Genomic DNA, 22768 nt, shown 5'->3' on the forward strand with positions numbered 1-22768 from the left:
CCGAAGCAGCTCAGGGGAGGAGAGTTTTCGTTCTGGCTTACAGTCTCGAGGGTGAGCTTCACCCTGGCAGGGGGCAGCATGGCGTGAGCTGAGGCTGGGCGACCCCGTCCCCTCTGCCACAGCAGGTAAGAAACAACAAGAGAGAGCCACGGTCTGGGAAAGAGGAGCTAGCTCTAACATCCCATGGCCACAGCCCCCAGAAAAATACCTCCACCAGCAAGGCTCCACCTCCCAAACTGCCCTCAGCTGGAGACCAAGCACCCAAAATACATGAGGGTGGGGGGTACACCTGATTCAAATCCCCACAGGAACAACCCCCCCCCCACAGTTTCGGCTCTGACTCCAATGGCAAGGCCACAAGCACTGTGCTTCCCGTTAGGTTCAGTCTCCTCTCAGCCCTTCCCCACAGCCCTGTGCCCCACCCCAATCACCAACGCCACGGGTGTGAGCACACAGGACACGCAGAGGGCAAGCCAACCTGGCCTGAGACCTGGGAGAGGGACAAGTTGTCTCCCTTGCCCCTGACGTCCCTGGCCTCTCATGACACAGGGACCTCCAAAACATGCTAAGCCAAGTAGCTCAAAAAAAAACACCAAGTGGTACAGAAGAGCCTCGACACCCCTCTCCCTATGCAACTGAAAGTAGTTTGTGGGGGAGGCGGGGAGATTGCTCAACCAGTGAAGTGCTTGACTTGCAGGCTTAAGAACGTGTGTTCAAGCCCTGGAACCCAGGAGAATATGCCGGGAGGGCACCACCGGGCACGGTGGTGAACGCCTTTAATCCCACCGCTTGGGAGACTGAGGTAGGAGAGTGGCTGCGAGTTTGAGGTCAGCCTGGGGCTACAGATTGAGTTTCGGGTCATCCTGGGCTAGAATGAAACCTTACCCTCAAAGAAATACGAAGAAGCCAGCATGATGGCACACGCCTTTAATGCAGACACAGGAGGATCACCGTGAGTTCAAGGCCACCCTGAGACTACATAGTGAATTCCACATCAGCCTGAGCTAGAGTGAAACCCTACCTCGAAAAACCAAAAAATAATGATACAAATAAATAAATAAATAAATAAATAAATAAATAAATAAATAAATAAAATAGCCAGGCATGGTGGCTCATAACTATAATCCTAGCACTTGGCAGGAGGATCACCATGAGATTGAGGCAAGACGGAGAGTACAGAGTCAGATCAGCCTAGGCTACAGTGAGATCCTACCTCAAAAAAGATAAATAAAGCTGGGGGCTGGAGAGATGGCTTAGCAGTTAAGCACTGGCCTGTGAAGCCTAAGGACCTCAGTTCAAGGCTCGATTCCCCAGGACCCGTGTTAGCCAGATGCACAAGGAGGCACACGCGTCTGGAGTTCGTTTGCAGTGGCTGGAGGCCCTGGCGCGCCCATTCTTTCTTTCTTTCTCTCTCTCTCTCTCTCCCTCCCTCCCTCTCTCTGTGTGTTGCTCTCAAATAACTAAATAAAAATAAACAACAAAAATTATTTTTAAAAAATCTGGGATTGGTGACAAGGACAAGAAAATCCCTAGGACCCACTGGCCAGCCAGGCTAGACTAACTGGCAAGTACCAGGCCTGTGAGAGACCCCGTCTTAAAAAAGGTAAATAGCGGGCTGGAGAGATGGCTTAGCGGTTAAGCGCTTGCCTGTGAAGCCTAACGACCCCAGTTCAAGGCTCGGTTCCCCAGGTCCCATGTAAATAGCGCCAGGCGTGGTGGCGCACGCCTTTAATCCCAGCACTCGGGAGGCAGAGGTAGGAGGATCACCGTGAGTTCGAGGCCACCATGAGACTACGTAGTGAATTCCAGGTCAGCCTGGGCCAGAGTGAAACCCTACCTCAAGAAACCAAAAAAAAAAAAAAAAAAAAGGGCTGGAGGGATTGCTTAGTGGTTAAGCCATTTGCTTGCAAAGCCAAAGGACCCAGGTTCAATTCCCCCAGGACCCACATTAGCCAGATGTACAAGGAGGCGCATGCGTCTAGAGTTCGTTTGCAGTGGCTGGGGGTCCTGGCATACCCATTTTCTCTCCCTCCCCCTCTTTGTCTGTCAAATAAATAATATTAAAAAAAAAAAAAAGGTAAACAGGGGGCAGGAGAGATGGCTCAACAGTTAAGGCACCTGCCTGCAAAGGACCCAGGTTCAATTCCCCAGGACCCACGTTAGCCAGATACACAAGGTGGCTCGTGCATCTGGAGTTCGTTTGCAGCATCTGAAGGCCCTGGCACGCCCATAGTCTGTCTTTCTTCTCTTTCTCTCTCTCTCTCTCTCTCTCCTTCCCTCTTTCTCTCTGTCAAATACATAAAAATAAATCAATAAATAATTTTTTAAAAAGACAAACAGCACCTGAGATAAACCACACCTGAGGTTGTCCTCTGGCCTCCACACCCACACAAACATGCACCCCCACACACATGCATTTGGGGAAAAAAAAAAATAACCATTTCATCTTTTTACTTGCTTCCTGGGATTGGCGAATGTGCGGAGGACGATCCAACTCCACCATGCAGCGGTCACCAGGAGGTCCCAAATGCTGCCGGGACAGCCCAGTCTCCTCCCTGGAGCAAGAACTCATTGATTCCCTGGTAGGACCAAGACGGGGCACAGGAGTGCCAAGCCAGTCCCGGGGTTGTGATCAGAGCAGCCACAAGCCAGAGCTAGCTATGAGGTGCGCAGGTGTGGTGGCAGGGATCAAGCAAGGCAGCAGAGCCTGCGCCCCACCCTGCAGACGCCCAGCTCCTCTGAGCCACCCTGCCTGGTGTGGCTGTCACCATACCTTGCCGAGGAACAGTGGGCGGCCATGCGGGCGTCTCTAGCGCCCTTATCACACGCTCCAGGTGACCCTGGAGGCTCCCCGCTCGGGCTTACATACAGCTGGATGGGCTGTGACTTGGCTTTAGAATCCTGCAGGCCCTGTGGCATCAGAAGCCCAGGAGAAAATTGGCACTGGCCAAAAGCAATCTGATGGTATCAAGATGCCCGGGTCACCTGCCTGACCGCTCCAGGCCCTGGCTGTCCAGGGACAGTGGGTGACAGGGGCAGAATCTGGTCATCAGATGCCCCAAGCCAGCCTCACTGACAGCCCAGGACAACCAGAGCTGGCAGGAAGGACCCAGTCCCTGCCCTGAGTCAGTGCGTCTTAAAGTTCCCCAGAGATCTGAGTGCCACCCAGACCTGCTGACTCACAAACCTAAGGCGACACTCCCGCTCGGTATCTCCTGACACCCTAGAGGTTCTGCTGTCAAGCCTGAGAACCCATGGCCTCAGCCAGAGGCCTTTTCTCTCCATGTTATTGGCATCAGACAGCCGCTGCTCCTGAGGGAATCCACTGAGGGGAAGTGCAGCGAGCACCCTGCCCTTTCATAGGGAGCACCTCTTTCGTTTCTCTGCCTCCCTCCAGCCTTCTTCCCCACTCAGAGGAAAGCAGGAAGCTCCCAGCACAGCGGGACAGCCTTGCCAGGTCCTGGCTCTCCAGCCAGACACATGAATGCCCTGGATTTCTTGACTCAAGGTCTTCTTTTCAGGAACCAGGACAACCAGCGGCCCACTCCTTTCTGGGGGTTGCTCAGCTCCAGAGCACCTTTCCTGGGAGGACCAACTTAAGTCCCACCTCCTGTGGGAAGCCTTCCGGGGACTCACCGTACCTGCCCCAGGGCTGTTTCTTCCCGCCGTTCTCCATAGCTCCCTTCAGACTTGCTCTGCTCGATCCCTAGCAGCTTGTCACGATCCCTACGGGCCCTGACTACGTGCCAAGGAGGAGGAGGGGTTGCTACAAGTCTGATGGCTTCACAAAAGCCAGGATTCCAGGGGCTGCCTGGGATACAAAAGGCAGTCTAGGAGCAGGGCATGGTGGCACACACCTGTAATCCCAGCACTCGGGAGGCAGAGGTAGGAGGATCTCTGTGAGTTTGAGGCCACCCTGATAATACACAGTGAATTCCAGGTCAGCCTGGGCTAGAGAGAGACTCTACCTCGGAAAAAAAAAAAGAAACACAAAAACAAACAAAACAAAAAGGCAGTCTAGGGGCTAAGGATATTGCTGGGAAAGTAGGACTTTCTTTGTTTCTTTCTTTTTTTCGAGGTAAGGTCTCATTCTAGACCAGGCTAACCTGGAATTCACTATTGTAGTCTCAGGGTAGCCTCGAACTCATGGCGATCCCCCTAACCTCTGTCTCTCGAATGTTGGGATTAAAGGCGTGTGCCACCACGCCCTGCAAAAGTAGAAATTTCTATTGCACTTAGCAAAATGTAAATAGCTAGTGGCTAGCAGCCTCATAATGGACCTCAGGGCCCTGGATGCTGTCAAGTGTGCCTGTCACAGCTGAACTGCAGCCGGCCTCAAGCCTGAGGGGTCAGAGCCCCATCCCGACGCTCCGCACCCAACTGTGGCCATGCCCATTACACGAGGTCACACACTTCCTTACTGCTTAAGGGAGTGTGGGTGGGTGCTCACTGCTGCTTGCACACAAAGCATAATGCCAACTGTGACAGAAGAGCAAGGAAAGCACATCTTGTTTCCTCTGACCGTGAGTGGGTGACCACGGGGACGCAGCCAGCAGTTGCAGCATGGAAAATCCGGGCAAGGCCAGCGCAGGCTGAACCTGCTATGAGGCACCCACTGGAGCTCTCAGTCTTCCAGGGACTCGCAAGAGGGAGCTGGAGACACTGCTGACCTACATCCTAAGGGAGGACCTGACTTCAAGTCCAACCCAATGCTGCAACGCCTATAACCCATTCACTGGAGAGGCAGAGGTTGGAGAACTGCAAGTCTGAGGCTAGCCTGAGCTACACAGACAGGCGCTGTCAGAGAAAAGAATTAACAAGTTCAGCCAGTTGGTGGTTACTGCCATGGCAGCATATGCAAACCATCATGAGCCACACGGGCTGTGGGAGGAGCAGCTAGCTTTGAGGGGTCAATGTGAATGAGTCCGCAGTACCCACCAGAGCATGAGAAGGGGCAAGCAAGAGACAGGGTTTCACCCAGTTTGCAGCTTTACAAAAGCTCTCCTACTAATCCTCACAGACCTCACCATTTGCTTCCTCAAGAGCCAGCGCCACGGTCAATCTGTAATGCAAGACACTCCAGAGCTCTAACCTATGGTCCTGGAAGAGTCCCCTTTGAACCCGAGACATGATCAGGGCTATGGACTAAATAGGGGTCCTTTCTGATGTTGAGGGGAAATGTGAGCCTTGTTTGGAAACAGGATCATTTACAGATGAGCAAGTTAGGAGATCACATTGGAGCAAGGGAGGGGGACCCTAAACTGGTATGACCAGATACTGCTGAATACACACAATGTGCACACACACACATGCACACACATGAAGAATGCTAGGTGCACATGAAGGCAGAGGTGGGGCAATCTAGAAGATGCATCTGGAAGCAAAGGATTGCCAGCCAAACCCTAAGACCCGAGGAGACAGGCCTGGGACCATCAATGTCCTGACCCTTCAAGAGTATTACCAACACTTTCATTTGGACTTCCGGCCTCCAGAACAGATAGACAATGCACTCCTGCAGTGGAAGGCCTAGCCTGAGAGAATCTGTTACGGCAGTTCAGGCAAAGACTCACAGCGCCCCTCCTGGCATCTGCTTGCCTCTCACACACTGACCTCCAGTTTTATCAGGTGTTAACTGTCTCCTACAGACCCCAAAATCCAGCAGTTAAGGAATGCCACCTGTCCTATATGTCACTTCATCCCAAGACTACTCCTAGCACAGTGGAGGAGCTCAGGAAGTGAAATGACAGAGAAGACGTCAGCCCTGGCTGATTCTGGAAGCTTGGACGTGACCCCTTTCCACTTTGGATGCCAACTTTCCCCTGTCCGAGTAGGAAGAAAGCACAATGGGTGGACCTGATGATGTCCATGAGCTCTTCGAGTTCAGAAGTTCCGTGACTCCATCTGAAAGTGTCCCAGCAGAGTGTCACTGCAACATGGGGCACTGGAGGGCTGGGAAACCATGACAACCTTGCTGCTGCTGTGCCTCCAGAAAGCCGAGCTGAGGTGCTCTCACATGCATTTCCAGGCGCAGGGAACATTCCATTCAGCATATCCTTGCCACTATGCTGTCCCTCGCCTGCTCTTTCTCATGTTCTAGTGGACACTGTGGACTCATTCACATTGACCCTATAGCTCGCAGAGTCATCTTTCCTAAGAGCACATGTTACAGGGGACTGTCCCACAACCATCTGAAGGCCTTTTGGGACTCACCAGGCTCACTACAAAAACCTGCACCCTAGAGCTGGGTGTAGTGGCGCACGCCTTTAATCCCAGCACTTGGGAGGCAGAGGTAGGAGGATTGCCATGAGTTTGAGGCCACCCTGAGACTACATAGTGAATTCCAAGTCAGCCTGGACTAGAGACCCTACCTGGCAAAACAAAAACAAAACAAAACAAAAAGCCTCAACCCTAACAAAGTAAAGTAATAACCAAACGTGCTCCCTGCAGGTTATCAGTTCCCTTTCACTGCTGGAAGAACAAACCCAGCCAGAAGCAGCCTAGGGAAGAAGTGTTTATTTCGGTTTACAGATCCAGAGGACAGAGTCCACCATGGTGGGGAAAGCCTGGCAGGAACAGGAACGCAATGTCACACCATCACATTAACATGGAGCAGGTAGAGATATGAACGGGAACGCAGTGTCACACAATCACATCAACACGGAAGGGGTAGAGATATGAACAGGAATGCAGTGTCACACCATCACATCAACATAGAGGAGGTTGAGATATGAACAGGAATGCAGTGTCACACCATCACATCAACATGGGGGGGAGTAGAGATATGAACAGGAACTCAGTGTCACATCATCACATCAACATAGAGGAGGTAGAGATATGAACAGGAGTGCAGTGTCACACCATCACATCAACACGGAGGGGGTAGAGATATGAACTGGAACACAGTGTCACACAATCACATCAACACGGAGGGAGTAGAGATATGAACAGGAACTCAGTGACACACCATCACATCAACATGGAGGAAGTAGAGATATGAACAGGAACGTAGTGTCACACCATCACATCAACACGGAGGGGGTAGAGATATGAACTGGAACACAGTGTCACACCATCACATCAACATAGAAGAAGTAGAGATATGAACAGGGATGCAGTATCACATCATCACATCAACATGGAAAGGGTAGAGATATGAACAGGAATGCAGTGTCACACCATCACATCACCATGGGGGGGGGGAGTAGAGATATGAACAGGAACTCAGTGACACACCATCACTTCAACATGATGGAGGTAGAGATATGAACAGGAACTCAGTGACACACCATCACATCAACATGGAGGAAGTAGAGATATGAACAGGAACGTAGTGTCACACCATCACATCAACACAGAGGGGGTAGAGATATGAACAGGAGTGCAGTGTCACACCATCACATCAACACAGAGGGGGTAGAGATATGAACAGGAATGCAGTGTCACATCATCACATCAACATGGAGGGGGCAGAGATATGAACAGGAACACAGTGTCACACCATCACATCAACACGGAGGGGGTAGAGATATGAACAGGAACACAGTGTCACACCATCACATCAACACGGAGGGGGTAGAGATATGAACAGGAATGCAGTGTCACACCATCACATCAACACGGAGGGGGCAGAGATATGAACAGGAACACAGTGTCACACCATCACATCAACACGGAGGGGGCAGAGATATGAACAGGAACATAGTGTCACACCATCACATCAACACGGAGGGGGTAGAGATATGAACAGGAATGCAGTGTCACACCATCACATCAACACGGAGGGGGTAGAGATATGAACAGGAATGCAGTGTCACATCATCACATCAACATGGAAGAGGTAGGGATATGAATGCTGCTTGCTTAGCTAGATTTCAACCACCCCCCATCTTTTTTGTTGTTATTTGATTTTGTTTTATCGTAGTAGGATCTCACTCTAGCCAAGGTTGACCTAGAATTCACTCTGTATTCCCAGGCTGGTGGCGAACTCACAGTGATCCTCCTATCTCTGCCTCTCAAGTGGGATTAAGGGCATGTGCCACCATGCTCAGCTAGATTTCCCCTTTTTTAAATATTTCATTTTTATTTATGTATTTGAAAGAGAGGGAGAAAGAGAAAGAGGCAGAGAGAATGGGCACGCCGGGGCCTCTAGCCACTGCAAATGAACTCCAGACGCATGCGCTACCTTGTGAGTCTGGCTTTACGTGGGTCCTGGGGAATCAAACCTGGGTCCTTTGTCTTTGTAGGCAAGTGCCTTAGCCACTAAGCCACCTTCCCAGCCCTAGATTTCTCCTTTTTATACAGCCCAGAAAAGCAGCCCATGTGATGGTGCTACCCACAACGAGGGTGGATTCTCCCACCTCAACAAACCTAAACTAGAAAGTTCCTCATAGCCATGACCACAAATTTGTTCCCACGATTCTAAACCCTGTTGAGCTGTCAACCAAAGGTTAGCAGTCACAAACACCAAAGTCGTATCTCTGCTGACAAGAGAAAAGACAAATGGTACCAACCAAAGATGACCTCACGTGAAATCTGACCCGTGGGGCGGCATCCCGTGCGTGAAGCCTTCCCAGGCTGTTTGTGCTCACGGCCCACGCCACGGCCCATCCCGTGTCCCGGGAAGGTGGCACTCACCGACACTGCTGAGGGAGCTGCTGCTCTCCGAGTCCGAGGGCATGATGGACAGGACGCTGTAGGTGGAGCCTGGGGACACAAAGGGAGACCACGTGTGACTAACCCGGAAGGGACCCTCATCCATAGCCCAAGCAATGTCACACCAGCTCCTCTGAAGTCATCCGGGAACCTGGAATCCAGGTAAAGAACGAGATGTGCCGGGCAGCACCTAGGCTTGGCTGGCTCCACCCCTCTCCCACCTCCCCTTACCCACACCCTGCTGCCCCAGAGTCTTCCCAATGGGCAGAGGGGACTAGAGTGTGCCAGCTGACTTCTGTTGGCACACCTAGGGGGAAGGGAAGGCTTAGACCCTGTCAAAATAGTGTAGGCAGCAGGGCAGGGAAGGGAGTGGACTTTTACAGTTTTCTCTTTTAAATTTATTTATTTACTTATTTGAAAGTAAAGAGAGACAGAAAGAGAGAGAGACAGAGACAGAATGAGCGTGCCAAGGCCTCTAGCTACTACAAATGAACTCCAGACACATGCGCTGCTTTGTGCATCTGGCACAAAATATGTGGGTCCTGGGGAATTGAACTCAGGTCATTAGATTTTGCAGGCAAGTGATTTCACCACGGAGCCATCTGTCCAGCGCTGCAGTTTTCTTAGTATAGCTGGCCTCCACGCAAAAGCACAGAGCACATGTCACGCCAACCCAACCGTCTGCTCTGTCCCTCACTGCTCTGCTCCGAGGTCCTGTTACAATCAGCAACAGAGTCTGTGTCTGCCCCTCAACAGTGGCTACTCCGGGATGAGGTTGGCACTCAAGGGTGGAGGATGTTTCTTAACATATACGAGAGTCCTTGGGACCAATCCCCAGTACCAGAAAAAAGGGGGGGGGGATAAACAAGGTCTCCAAAACAATGATGAGCCATTAAAATGCCATCAAAGCCGAGAGAGGCACGTTTTGTTGGGGGGTTTTGTAGAGGCACACATTTTGGACTGTGAATTCCTAGCTGCGGGTTTGGTTTGGTCTCAAATATTTTCAAAAAGCAGGAGCAACCCGCTGACCGCAGGAAAATCCCTGGAGAGAGACGTTTGGCATCTGAGCAAGCGCTGCCCATGGACAAGCTGAGCACACCGAGTCCTGTGTGAGGAAGAGCTTGGCCCCACCATGCATAAGGCCTTGTCCCCAGCCCTTTGCAGCGACGTCTCTTGATAAACAGTGGAAGCAAAGTGTGTGCGTCACTCTCCAAGGCCACAACCAATGCACAATTGAAGCAAGCAAACCACTTCTACTGTAACACCAGACCCGGAGCGCAGAGGCAGGTCACCTTACACAAGGTCGTGGAGGGGACGCAAAGTTTTGTTCATGGAACCAAAAGAACCATGTGATGAAGAGGGGTGCAATGGGGCAAGTGGGGTTTTACCATGAGGGCTGCTTTGAACAAGCCTTAGGGCTTCTGTCAGAAAGCTAGCAAGATGGCTGGAGAGACGGCTTAGTGGTTGAGGCACTTGACTATGAAACCTAAGGACTGAGGTTCAATTCCTCAGTACACATGTAAGCCAAACGCACAAGGTAGCACATATGTCTGGAGTTCGTTTCCAGAGGTTGGAGGCCCTAGAATACCCCTAGAATACCCAGTCTCTGTCTCTGTCTCTGTCTCTCTCTCTCTCTCATAAATAAATAAACAAAATACAATAAAATAATCTGGGGGGCTGGAGGGATGGCTTAGCAGTTAAGGCATTTGCCTGCAAAGCCAAAGGACCCTAGTTTGATTCCCCAGGATCCATGTCAGCCAGATGCAGAAGGGGCGCATGCATCTGGAGTTCGTTTGTAGTGGCTGGAGGCCCCAGTGTGTCCATTCTCTCCCCCTCTTTCTCTGTGAAATAAATAAATAAATTTATTTTTAAATAATAGCTTTTTAATTTTGTTTTTCGAGGTAGGGTCTCACTCTAGCTCAGGCTGACCTGGAATTCACTATGTAGTCACAGGCTAGCCTCGAACTCATGGTGATCCTCCTACCTCTGCCTCCCAGGTGCTTGGATTAAAGGCGTGCGCCACCACACCTGGCTCAAAATAAATATTGCTTGTAAAAAGAAATTAAAAAAAAAAAAGGGAGAGAGAGAAAGCTGTCAAAAATTACTCAGTGGCAGAAATGCAGGGCCAGATTCAAAAAGCTCCACCTCAACTCAGTTTTTTTTTAATTCTTTTTTTTCATTGACAACTTCCTTGATTATAAACAATATCCCATGGTAATTCCTCCCTCCCCCCATTTTCCCCTTTGAAACTGCACTCTCCACCATATCCCCTCCCTTGTCAATCAGTCTCTCTTTTATTTTGATATCAGCATCTTTTACCTCCTACTATGATGGTCCTGTGTAGGTAGTGTCAGACACTGTGACATCATGGAGATCCAGGCCACTTTGTGTCTGGAGGAGCACGCTGTAAGGAGTCCTACCCTTCCTTTGGCTCTTACATTCTTTCTGCCACCTCTTCCCGCAATGGAGCCTGAGCCTTGGAACGTGCGATAGAGATACTGCAGTGCTGAGCACTCCTCTGTCCCTTCTTCTCAGCACCATGGTGCCTTCTGCCAACTCAGTTCTGCTGTTTTGTTTTTGTTTTTTAAGGTAGGGTCTTGCTGCAACCCAGGCTGCCCTGTAATTCACTATGTAGCCTCAGGGTGGCCTTGAACTCACAGTGATCCTCCTATCTCTGTCTCCCGAGTGCTGGGATTAAAGGCATGTGTGGGCCGGAGAGATGGTTTACCAGTTAAGGTGTTTGCCTGCAAAGCCAAAGGACCCAGGTTCAATTCCCCGGGACCCATGTTGGCCAGATGCACAGGGGGCGTGCACGCACCTGGAGTTTGTTTGCAGTGGCTGGAAACCCTGGTGCACCCATTCTCTCCCTCTCCCTCTCTGTCCCGCTCTTTCTCTGTCAAATAAATAAATAAATAAAGGCATGCACCACCATGCAGGGATGGTCAAACCTCTATCAGTTGCAAGCAGACTCCAGATGCATGCGCCACTTTGTACACCTACTGGGTACTGGGGAATCCATCTCGGGTCATTGGGCTTTGTAGGCAAGAGCCTTAACCACTGCTCTCTCTCTAGCCCTCTACTTCAAATCCTACCTAGCCACTCCCCCGCAGACCTACACACTCTCAAGAGAAACACGGGGGGGGGGAGGGAGAAGGGGGGTAAGCAGGGAAGGGGGTGGCATCCCAGCCAAGAGAGGAGACCTCCAGGGGGACAAGGGGTCTCTGGGAACGGAGGTCCAACCAAGCCAGAGCAGAGAGGCAGAGCCTTAGTATAAAGGAGTGACAACGAGAGAGCAGGCACGCAATCAGAAAAGGAGATGATCGGGGAGAGAAAACGGGGCAAAGGGGACTGGAGGAGGCAAAAACTAGGACAGTGGCCAGGAATGACCTATGACCTCAGCATCGAATTTTCTGGGACTATGAGGGAGTCCGGACGTTTGGCAGGGAGCGGAGGGATAGGGAGCAGGTAGGTATCTCATCGTTCAAAAGGACTGTCCAAGAAATGAAATATGTCCTCTAGCAGCAGGACCAGGAACAGCAGGGGATGCGGGACAAGGGCCTGCCTGGAGGAGAGCGGGGAGCGCAGGGGCAGCGCTGAGCCGGTACAACCAACCGATATAAGAGCCGTTTGCATTTCACTCTAGGGAGCTTAAAGCAAAACACTGTGCTCAGCCCTGAAATCCCACGGTCCCACTCAAGACAAAGAAGCCACATGCTCAAGCTCCTGTATTTCTTGCTGTATTGCTGTGCGTTGTACATTGCTACATCCTTGTCTCAAAACAAGGAGAACCACAAATCTTCCATGTCCTCATTCTTCCCATAAGAGTCTCAAGAAATCAAATATACAACTCAGGGGCTCGGGATTAGGCACGGATACTGCTCGGCGTACACAAGACTCCGGGTTCAGTCCCCACCACGGAACTGGGTGTCGTGACCCATGCCTGAAATCCCAATATTTGGACTCTAGATGGAGAAGGATCTGAAGTTCAAGGTCATCCTCAGCTACAATAGTGAGTTCAAGATAACCTGGAGCTACTTGAGACCCTGTCAAAATTGGGAGGGAGGAAGAAGGAAGGAAGGAAGGAAGGAAGGAAGGAAGGAAGGAAGGAAGGAAGGAAGGAAGGAAGGAAGGAAGGAAGGCTGGCAAGAAGGAAAACTATGGCTTACTGGCTAAGGTGCTTGCCTGCAAAGCCTAAGGACCCAGGTTTGACTATCCAGATCCCACGTAAGATAATGCACAAGGTGGCACATGTGTCTGGAATTTGTTTGCAATGGCTAGAGGCTAGGGCATGCCTATTCTCTCTCTCTCTCCCTCCTGCTCTCTCAAATAAATAAAAATCTAAAACCTTTTTTTAAAAGAGCAAGAGAGGGCTGGAGGGATAGCTTAGCGGTTAAGGTGTTTGCCTGCAAAGCCAAAGGACCTTTTGTTCAATTCCCCAGGACCCACATTAGCCAGATGCACAAGAGGGCACACATGTCTAGAGTATGTTTACAGTGGCTGGAGGCTCAGGTGCGTTCATACTCTCTCTCTCTCCCTCTTCCTCTGTCAAATAAATAAATAAATAAAAATAAAATATTTAAAAGAGAGAGAGCCGGGAGTAAGGGCATGCCTTTAATCCCAGCACTCGGGAGGCAGAGGTAGGAGGATCGCCATGAGTTTAATACCACCCTGAGACTACATAGTGAATTCCAGATCAGCCTGAGCTAGAGTGAAAGCCTACCTTGAAAAACCAAAAGGAGAGAGAGAGAGAGAGAGAAGGGAGGGAAGAGAAATAAAGAGAAAGAATAAGAAAAAAAAAACAAGGCTGGGTGTGGTGACACATGCCTTTAAATCGCAGTACTTGGGAGCAGAGATAGGAGGATTAGGAGACAGATGTAGGAGGATCACTGTGAGTTCCAGACCAGCCAGGAACTAAAACGTGAGTCCCAGGTTTGCCTGAGCTAGAATAAGACTGTACCCGGAAAAACAAACAAGCAAACAAAAAGAGGAAAAAAAAAAATCACCTAATACTACTTAAACCATCCACAGACATCTTCAAGGAAAAAGAACCCCATGTCACATCGATGTTCTAAACCCCAGCACCATGTCTAAATGCCTTTAGTATTTTATTTTTATTTGAGAGAGAAGGAAGCAGACAGAGAGAAAATGGGCGCATCGGGGCCTCCAGCTGCCGTAAACAGACTCCAAACGGATGCGCCACCTTGTCCAATCTGGCTCATGTGGGTCCTGGGGAATCGAACTTGGGTCCTTTGGCTTTGCAAGGCAAGTACCTTAACTGCTAAGCCATCTCTCTCCAGCCCCAATGTTTTCTCTTTTCTTTATGGGGACAAGGAAGGCTGGCCAGCTGCTGTGCAGCGGATTGTTTTGCAAAGACACCTACTCAGGATAGCAGGTCCAGATAAGCTCTCCCACAAGTCTGTGCTCAACTCCACCCCACTAGTGACAGACACTCCGGCCTCACTTCCCCCACCCCTGCTGCTGCTGGAACACACACTTGCGCATTACTGGCACCGCAGTACCCCATCTTCCAGTAAAGTGCCCTCCCCTCCGTGTGGCCTCCTCCTCCCCAGGGCCAGTTTCCACTGTGTTAATTAAGCTTGGCAGCAGTCGCCCTCCTTTCTCTGGGCCCTGCTGTCTCCCTAGCTGGGGGCAGTGGGAGTGTGTTTTACGTCTTTATAACCCACACATTCTGTTCCTCCCCACTGTCCCTAAAGTCCTGACGGGGCTCTGGGGCTTATCTGGGGGGCATGGTGACATCTTTATCTGCATCTCTGGGTATCACCCTGGCCCCCATCTCAGGCAGCTGGCAGAGCTCCCATGCCTTGGCAGGGAATGGTGAGGGGTACTGATTAAGATTGGACAGGGCCCAGTTTTTCCAGTGTTCCCAGAGCCCTGGACGTCATTAAGGAGAGGGGGAAGGCCCAAAGACGACGCTGTGTGGATCATGCTTTGTCTCGGCCTGTGTGGTCAGGGCTGTGAACAGAAGGCCGAGGAGTCAGGCCCCTGAGTCACAAGGTGTCCTCTCAAAACCCATGGTGTCTCCAAGCATCACAGTCCAGTCCAGAGGCCAAAAGGAGCACCATTTTCAATAAGAACACTTAGAGGTCTTGTGTAGCCCAGCAGTTGCCCTGGCTCCCTGAACACCCATGTGAACCTCAAATACCCCCAAATCCCTCCATGAAGAAGATGCCTGCTGATCCACCCAGAGACCACGGGAGACTTCAGGATCTGCCAGTCTCCCCAACACACATCCACAGGCAGGCAAACACATTAACCACCACCTTATGCACGCTGCCCAGGGCCCAACCTGCGAGAGGCCCTGAGTGGACCGCAGAAAGCCAAAAGCAAAGCCAAGCTTGAAGCCAGCTTCAGACAGACGTGTGGGCAGGAGTCATCTTTCCCTTCAAAGGCTTGTCGGGGACCTGACTGGACATGGGACTGCACAGCTAAGAAGCCCCAAGGCTTGTGATCACAGCCCAGCGGGGCAGAGATCAAGGACAGGAACCAAGGACAATATGGAGCCAGCTGGGTTGCATGTAAGCAGGAGCTTCCACCGAAGCCCTGAGGGAGGCGGTTGGCCTGGTGACACCCTGGGACTGACCCCACTGCAGGTATTGTCTATATCCTTCACAAGCGTAGTGTGACTCAGCCCGATGGGGTCACTGAGACCACTTCAAAAGAGCTTCCAGTAAAAGTCACTAGAGCGATGATAAGGGAGCTGCCCCAGCCTGCGAGGCCCAGCCCCTCTCCCACACAGCCATTCATCAGGTGTTATAAGGAGCTTGGTGACTCACAGTTCCACCAGGGCAGCCTGCAACAGCTGAACAGCATGCTCCCTGACCACCAGGCAACCTGAGACCACAGAGCCATGGCGATGCTAGCCTCACCACTTGGAGCCTCTCCTGTTTCCTGGAGGCTCCGGGACCCCAAGAGAGCAGGCAGGCATGGCCAGCCAAGTGCCTGCTCCTCCCTGCTGCCCTCCTCCAGCTCACACCTGAGGAGCCACAACCCACGTGCCCAATCACGCCCAGATTTACACGTGTCCTCTGTGTCCTGTGCTCTGCAAGGCACTGGGCCAATTGGGAAGAAACAGGCCAGAGGCTGGGGAGCCCCAGAAGTTATGTACCTGGTGGGAGACAAAGGGAAGACCAGCTAAAGCACAGAGGCTAGTGCCAGCCAACCTGGGTTCACCTCCTGACTCTGCCCCTACCAACTGTGTGCCCCAGGGAAGTCATTCAGTGCCCCTGTGCTCCCATGTGCTCACCATAAAATGGGAAGAGAAGCCGGGCATGGTAGCGCACGCCTTTAATCCCAGCACTCGGGAGGCAGAGGTAGGAGGATTGCCATGAGTTTGAGGTCACCTTGAGACTATATAGTGAATTCCAGGTTAGTCTGAAGTTTGTTTGCACTGGCTGGAGGCCCTGGTGCATTTATTCTCATTCTCTCCCCCCACCCCACACCTCTCTCTCTCCAATAAGTAAATTAAAATAAAATATTCAAAATCAAACACAATGGGAAGACTGGTATGCTCTCCTCATGGAGTTCTTGAGGCAGTCACGAAAAGTGTCTGAATCAAAACCTGACGCAGCCAGCACCAAGCATGAGCTGCTCAGACCAAACCCTGGTGAACCAGCCTGCTGAGAGCCCTTCCCCCCCGCCCTTCGCCATCCCAGCATTACCTGAATGGAAGCTGTGACCGGGTGATGAGGTCACAGTCCACGAAGGCAAACTGCCAGACTCCATGGCGCTCTAACAGTAATCATGGCAGCAGCGAGTGGGCCCTGAGCACTGAGAAGTGCTGTGACCGTGCATGAAACCGGCTCACTTTGAGGGCAATGCATCAGTTAACTCCCATGACCACCCAGAGGTTGTCATTAGGTTCATTTTACAGAGGAGGAAACTAAGGTCATTTCAATAACTCAACTTGCTTAAGGGTTGAGCGACCGAGGAACACACAGGACACAACCCAGGCAGGCTGCCCCTGGCTCTCCAGGCCCCTAGGAGGAAGGACTTCCTGAAAGAAGGATCGGTGCTCACTGGCATCTTCCATGAGCCCCAAAGAGACGCAATGTCCTGCTCACATCTGGGGAGTTTACCTTCCCAGCGCTGTGGGCCGCCGCCGGGGATGCTGGGCAAGGAAGCTCATTCCCTGCTGGGAAGCCCTCGTCCAAAGCCATGTAGACTGAAAGCCAAAGCTGGGGGCTGGCAAGCTCGGGCATTTCAGGGAGCAGAGGGGTGACTGCAACCCTGGGGCAAAGGCATGTCAATCGAGGGAGTTCTACATGCCCTGGTGACCCATCCGAAGGTGGGGATGATGCTGATCTCCTCTGTGCACTGTGAGCTGAGGCCTCCGCCCCCGGTGTGTGCCCAAAGCAGTGAACATGAGAACTTGAGAAGCGCCCTTCTCACATTAGTATGGCCAGTGTTCTTTGCAAAGTTGGAGAACAGGCACCCCCAGTTTGATAAAACAGCACGATCATGGTACTTACTCCCTCCCTTTGGTGAGTCATCCTAAGGACAGCTCACCAGGGCTGGAGAGATGGTTTAGCAGTTAAGGCGCTTGCCTGCAAAGCCCAAGGATCCAGGTTCAATTCTCCAGGTCCCATACAAAGCCAGACGCACAAGGTGACGCAAGCATGTGTGCACAAAGGGGCGCACGGGGTTCGACTGCAGTGGCTGGAGGCCCTGGAGCACCAGTTTTCTCTTTCTCTTTCTCCTCTCTCTGTCTCTCTTGCATTAAAAAAAAAAAAAGGCCAGTTGGTTGGGATTGCCTCAAAACATTAAAATAAAATAAAATTTAGAGTAGACGTGATTGTGCACGCCTTTAATCCCAGCACTAAGAAGGCAGAGGTAGGAGGATCGCTGTGAGTTCGAGGCCACCCTGAGACTACATAGTGAATTCCAGGTCAGTCTGGACTACAGTGAGACCCTACCTCGAAAATCAAAATAAATAAATAAATAATTTGACTAAAATAAAATAAAGAATTGCTCATCTGGCATGCAAGATGATACGGTGCTCACTGTCCTGACGATGGGGGTAGGGTGTACCGGGAACAAGGTCATCAGGATGAGGAAGACAGTGTGCCCGCAGCTCAATGCCACGGGTGTTGGATCAGAAGGATAGGGAAGAGAACTTCAGAACTGCAGAGGTCAATGACGAGGGCTGGAGAGACGGCTCAGCGGTTAAGGCGCTTGCCTGTGAAGCCTAAGAACTCCAGTCTGAATCTCCAGGTCCCACGGAAGCCACATGCACAGTGATACAAACGAGCAATGTCACACGGGCGCACAAAGGGGCACACGCGTCTGGCATTCATTCACAGCAAATGAAGGCCCTGGTGTTCCCATTCTCTCCCTCCCACTCCCCCCCCACCCCCACCAGGCTCTTTCTCTCTCTCAAAGCAAAATAAAATAAGATAAAATGAAATAAAATAAAGGCTAATGATGCCTCTGTGAGTCACCTTCCTCCCCACACACCAAAAATGTCCTGACATCAAAACATGAACAGGAGGGAAAACAAAACGTACACACCCAGAATTAATCACTGTATGGACCCTTCTCTCTTGCCACCAGCTGGAGATGAAATGTCAGCAGGCTGCTGCTTCCACACCAGCAACAGGAAGCAGCATGCAGGCCCGGAGCCTGAGGACACCAGCTCCTTGGTGTCTCCCTTGCACAGATGTGAGCGGGAGATGGAGGGGACCTGGGAGTGACAACCAGCACCAGGAGCACCTGTAGGTTCTGGCTTCTATCACCAAACACAAGCCCCACTTTCTGCTGTCACTTGTGGCAGGACTGGGTGCCATGCTTTCTTAATTTTTATTTATTTGAGAGAGAGAGAATGGGTGCGCCTGAGCCTCCAGCCACCGCAAACGAACTCCAGACGTATGTACGACCTTGTGCATCCGGCTAACGTGGGTCCTGGGGAATCGAACCTGGGTCCTCTGGCTTTGCAGGCAAGCGCCTTAACCGCTAAGCCATCTCTCTAGCCCTAAAAGGCACAGGAGGCCCAAACAGCTATGTTTACGTCACAGAGGGTAAGGGAGGAGTAGACTAGGTGTCAGGAGTATCTACCCAAGTGGAGTAACAGAGGTGTTCATCAGTGACGGCCACAGCCAAGCCTGCCCTACAACACCAGCAGCTCTGGTGACGGAGAGGAGCACAGGCCAGCGTCACTGCCCTCACCCACTCGGCACTCCAGCTGGGACAGAAAACCTGATCGGCACAGACACCACAGAGCCAGCCAAGCAACTGTGGGCTCCAGGCAACATCCCTCCAGTGCGCGCACCCACCCTGGAACAAGTGCCCACAGCGCTCCGGAACCGTGACGGCGGGAGGCGGCTCTTGGAAAGGGCTCCTGTCTGAACCAGCTCTGCTGCCCAGGCTGCACTCAGCCCCTGTGCTGGACCAAAGGCAGGAGCCATCACCTCGGAGCACTCTATCGCCTTTGTGCCCTTTACAGTCCACGCCCACTACCATCGCAGGGAGCCGGACGACTGAGCATCGCTGCGGTTAACTCCATAACGACCCTGAAGTTGAGGAAACAAGGCTTGATTCAGGTGGGACCTCCCAGGCCCGGAGAGGATAGAGGATGGAGGGTTTTACTCGAAGACAAGAAACATCTAGAAAGTGTGTGTGTGTGTGTGTGTGTGTGTGTGTGTGTTTGTGTGTGTGTTTACTGGGGACTGAACCCAGGGCTTTGAACATGCTAGGCAAGTACGCTACCACTGAGCTACTGAGCCATATCCCTGCACCTCTTTTCTGTTTGAGACGGCGTCTCACTAAGTTGCAGGCAGGCTTGAATTCACTCTGTGAGCCAGGCCAGCTTTGAAGCTGTGATCCTCCTGCCTCAGGCACCCAACTCAATTTTTTTCTTTAAATTTTTTTTTTCCATTGACAACTTCCATGATTGTAAACAATATCCCATGGTAATTCCCCTCCCTCCCCCACCACTTTCCCCTTTGAAACTCCACCCTCCATCATATCCCCTCCCCCCAATCAGGCATCTCTTTTGTTTTAATGTCAAGATCTTTTCCTCCTATTAGGATGGCCTTGTGTAGGTAGTGTCAGGCACTGTGAGGTCATGGATACCCAGGCCATTTTGTGTCTGGAGGAGCCTTCCACCTTATTTTTGAGCCAAGTTCTCTCAGTGAGCCTGGAGCTCACTGGTGGGACTGCATTAGCTAGCCAGCAAATCCCAGGGGTCCTCCTCCTCCGCTTCCCTAGCACTGGGACCACTCACTGCCATGCCCAGGGTCCTTGTACTCATGGAAGCACTTTCACCTGCCGAGCCACCTCCCTCGCTAGCCCCTCTTCATCTTTTCGTTTTGTCTTTTAAGGCAAGGTCTCACTCTAGCTCACACTGACCTGGAACTCACGGCGATCCTCCTACTTCAGCCTCCCGCGGGCTGAGATTGCAGGTGTGAGGCACCACACCCGGCTTCCACTCCATCTTTTCATGAAGCAAAGTATAGCAACCTTACACTCTTACAGCAGAGGTCCTACTAAGTGAGCACTTGTCACAGGGAAGGCAACATGTATGCCGGTTCCCTCACATCTCCTCCCCACCCTGTGAGACACAGACGATGGTGAACTCACTTTTATGGCCCAGGGAAGCCAAGTTGCTTGTTGAAGGCCCCAAAGCTAGTCGTTAAAGGTCATCCCACTGATCTGTGTATCGCTTATGCGCCCGCCAGACTTCTCATCACTATGATAACAAAACTTAAGGGAGGGGGGAGAGCATCTTTGGGCTCCCAAATGCCGAGGTCGCAGGCCATGATGGAGGGAGGGCATGGCAGAGCAGAGCAGCTCACATCCTGGTACCAGGCAGCAGACAGAGAATGCGTGGCTATAGGCTTCCCCCCACCCCTTTTATTCCTTTTATTATTTTATGCCTCCAGAATGTACTGCCCACAGTGAGGGCGGGTCTTCCTTAGTCAGTGCTCTCTGGATCCTCTCACAGACACACCCAGAGGTGTGCTTCGCGAGTCCCCTAGGAGCTTCTCAATCCAATCACATCGGACAGTCAGTCAAGATTAACTAGCACTGCAACCTCCCTTCTAACAGCCAGGAAAACAGAAACTCCTCAGTTGCTTGTCCCAGAGGATGTCAACAGCTAACCCCCTTGGTCAGTGACAATGCCCAGGTGACATGAGGCAACCATGAGTCACGAGTGAATGGTTGTGAAGTTACTGAACCTGACGAGGACCAGGATCAAGGCCACCTTTCCCTACACAGCGAAGGAAGAAAGACGAAGCCGGGCGTGGTGGCGCACGCCTTGAATCCCAGCACTTGGGAGGCAGAGGTAGGAGGATCGCCATGAGTTCGAGGCCACCCTGAGACTACATGGTGAGTTTCCGGTCAGCCTGAGCTAGAGTGAGACCCCACCTCAAAAACAAAAAAGAAAGACGATCATGAGAAAAATAAGTTCTAACCACCTCTGCTCCTCACCTGTCAGCCGCATCCTCTGGTCCTGGCTCAGACCTCTGACCTTGTCACTCGCCCAGCTATTAACTTTTCTGGGCATCCCATCATCCCACCTGGGGGGAGGGGACACCAGTACCACATCTGGAACAAGCTTAAGAAATATTCCGGGTCAATGAAGTTTCCAAACCTATTCGTGACACTAGTGAAAAGAACTAGCAAGGAAGGAGTGGGCAGCACATGCCTGTAATCCCAGCGCCTAGGAGTAGAGACGGGACGTCAGGAGTCCAAGGCAATCCTCGACTACATACTGACTTCAAGGCCAGCCTGGCCTAGGTGAAACCTCATCTCAAAAACCCAAACCAAGCTGGAGGGATGGCTTAGCGGTTAAGGCACTAGCCTACAAAGCTAAAGGACCCAGGTTCAATTCCCCAAGACCCACATAAGCCAGATGCACAAGGTGGCACATGCTTCTGGAGTTTGTTTGCAGCAGCTGAAGGCCTTGGCCTGCCCATTCTCTCCCTCTTTCTCAAATATAAATAAAAATAAAATATTTTTAAAAATCAAAAGAAAAAAAAAAAAAACAACCATCCCAGCACCTGGGAGGCAAAGGCAGGAGAATCGCTGAGAGTTCGAGGCCACCCTGAGACTACAGAGTGAATTCCAGGTCAGGCATGGTGGCACACACCTTTGATCACAGAACTCAGGAGGCAGAGGTAGAAGGATCATAGTGAATTCAAGGCCACGCTGAGACTACATAGTGAACTCCAGATCAGCCTGGGCTTAAGCAACACCCTACCTCAAAAGAGAGAGAGAGAGAGAGAGAGAGAGAGAACTGCATAAAGTGTCCTTCCTCACTGTCCCTTTAATATCATGCCATTCCCCAAATGGCCACGTTCCATTAGTCTCAGTTCAAGGCAAGCTGAGCCATCAGCCAGAGGAAGTGACAGCTCATGGTGTGAGCAGAAGGTGGGCATGGCAGCCAGGCCGGAGAGGTCAGGGACACCTCATCCACAAAGACCACAGAGGGCGAATGCTAAGGAAGGAGCTGGTCGTCAGCAGCCAGGGGCCAATTCTGTCCCCCTTCCTTCGGCACCGTCATCACCACCTCCTCCTCACTTGCTTTATAGAGTGCTCTGAAAATTACAGCTCATGAGGCCATTTGACCTGCGGCCCACAGGGCAGCATCTGGGGCTGGTTCACAGAGAAGTCCTCGGGCACAACACACCTGTGTGTGACCTCACCCGGCCCCCTGCGGGCCACACAGGGCCTCCGCACAGCGCAAAGGGCGCAGGGCCAGAGCCCCGTGGACCTACCTCCTAAGTCAGCGAGGGCAAGTGCTTTTCCTGTGCCTCGGCTTCCTGTCAGCAGGCTGGTGCCCTAAGCCTCTATGCCATCTACACACAAGGAGCTGTGCTGAGCGAATGAGGAAGCCCCACGCAGGAACTACCCCAGGCCTGGGTCCACTTCCTCCCCCTGCCCTTCACCATCAGCTTCTTCTCTTCCAGTTACTCCTGCCCTGACCAAAATAAAAACAACCACACTCTGGGCTGGAGAGATGGCTTAGTGGTCAAGGCATTTGCCTGCAAAGCCTAAGGACCCCGGTTCAATTCCCCAGCATGCACATCAACCAGATGCACAAAGTGGTACATGCATCTGGAGTTCATTTGCAGTGGTAGGAGGACCTGGTGCAAGC

General features: G+C 51.7%; 1 protein-coding gene across 2 annotated transcripts in view; it reads right to left on the reverse strand.

Moving 5' to 3' along the window:
- Dlg5 (discs large MAGUK scaffold protein 5) overlaps positions 1-22768 on the reverse strand; it is a 154387-nt gene that overhangs the window by 77355 nt on the left and 54264 nt on the right. Inside the window, exons 1-2 of one of the 2 annotated variants that reach the window (XM_045137245.1) lie at positions 16332-16410; positions 8635-8703 (exon numbers count right to left, since the gene is read on the reverse strand). In XM_045137245.1, the coding sequence (XP_044993180.1) occupies positions 8635-8703; positions 16332-16395 (133 nt within the window). In that variant the 5' untranslated portion in view covers positions 16396-16410. Of the gene's footprint in view, positions 1-8634; positions 8704-16331; positions 16411-22768 lie in introns of those variants that run through there. The other variant, XM_004657990.3, reaches the window with a different exon arrangement.

This window comes from Jaculus jaculus, chromosome 18, assembly GCF_020740685.1.
Source record: "Jaculus jaculus isolate mJacJac1 chromosome 18, mJacJac1.mat.Y.cur, whole genome shotgun sequence".
NCBI lineage: Eukaryota > Metazoa > Chordata > Mammalia > Rodentia > Dipodidae > Jaculus > Jaculus jaculus.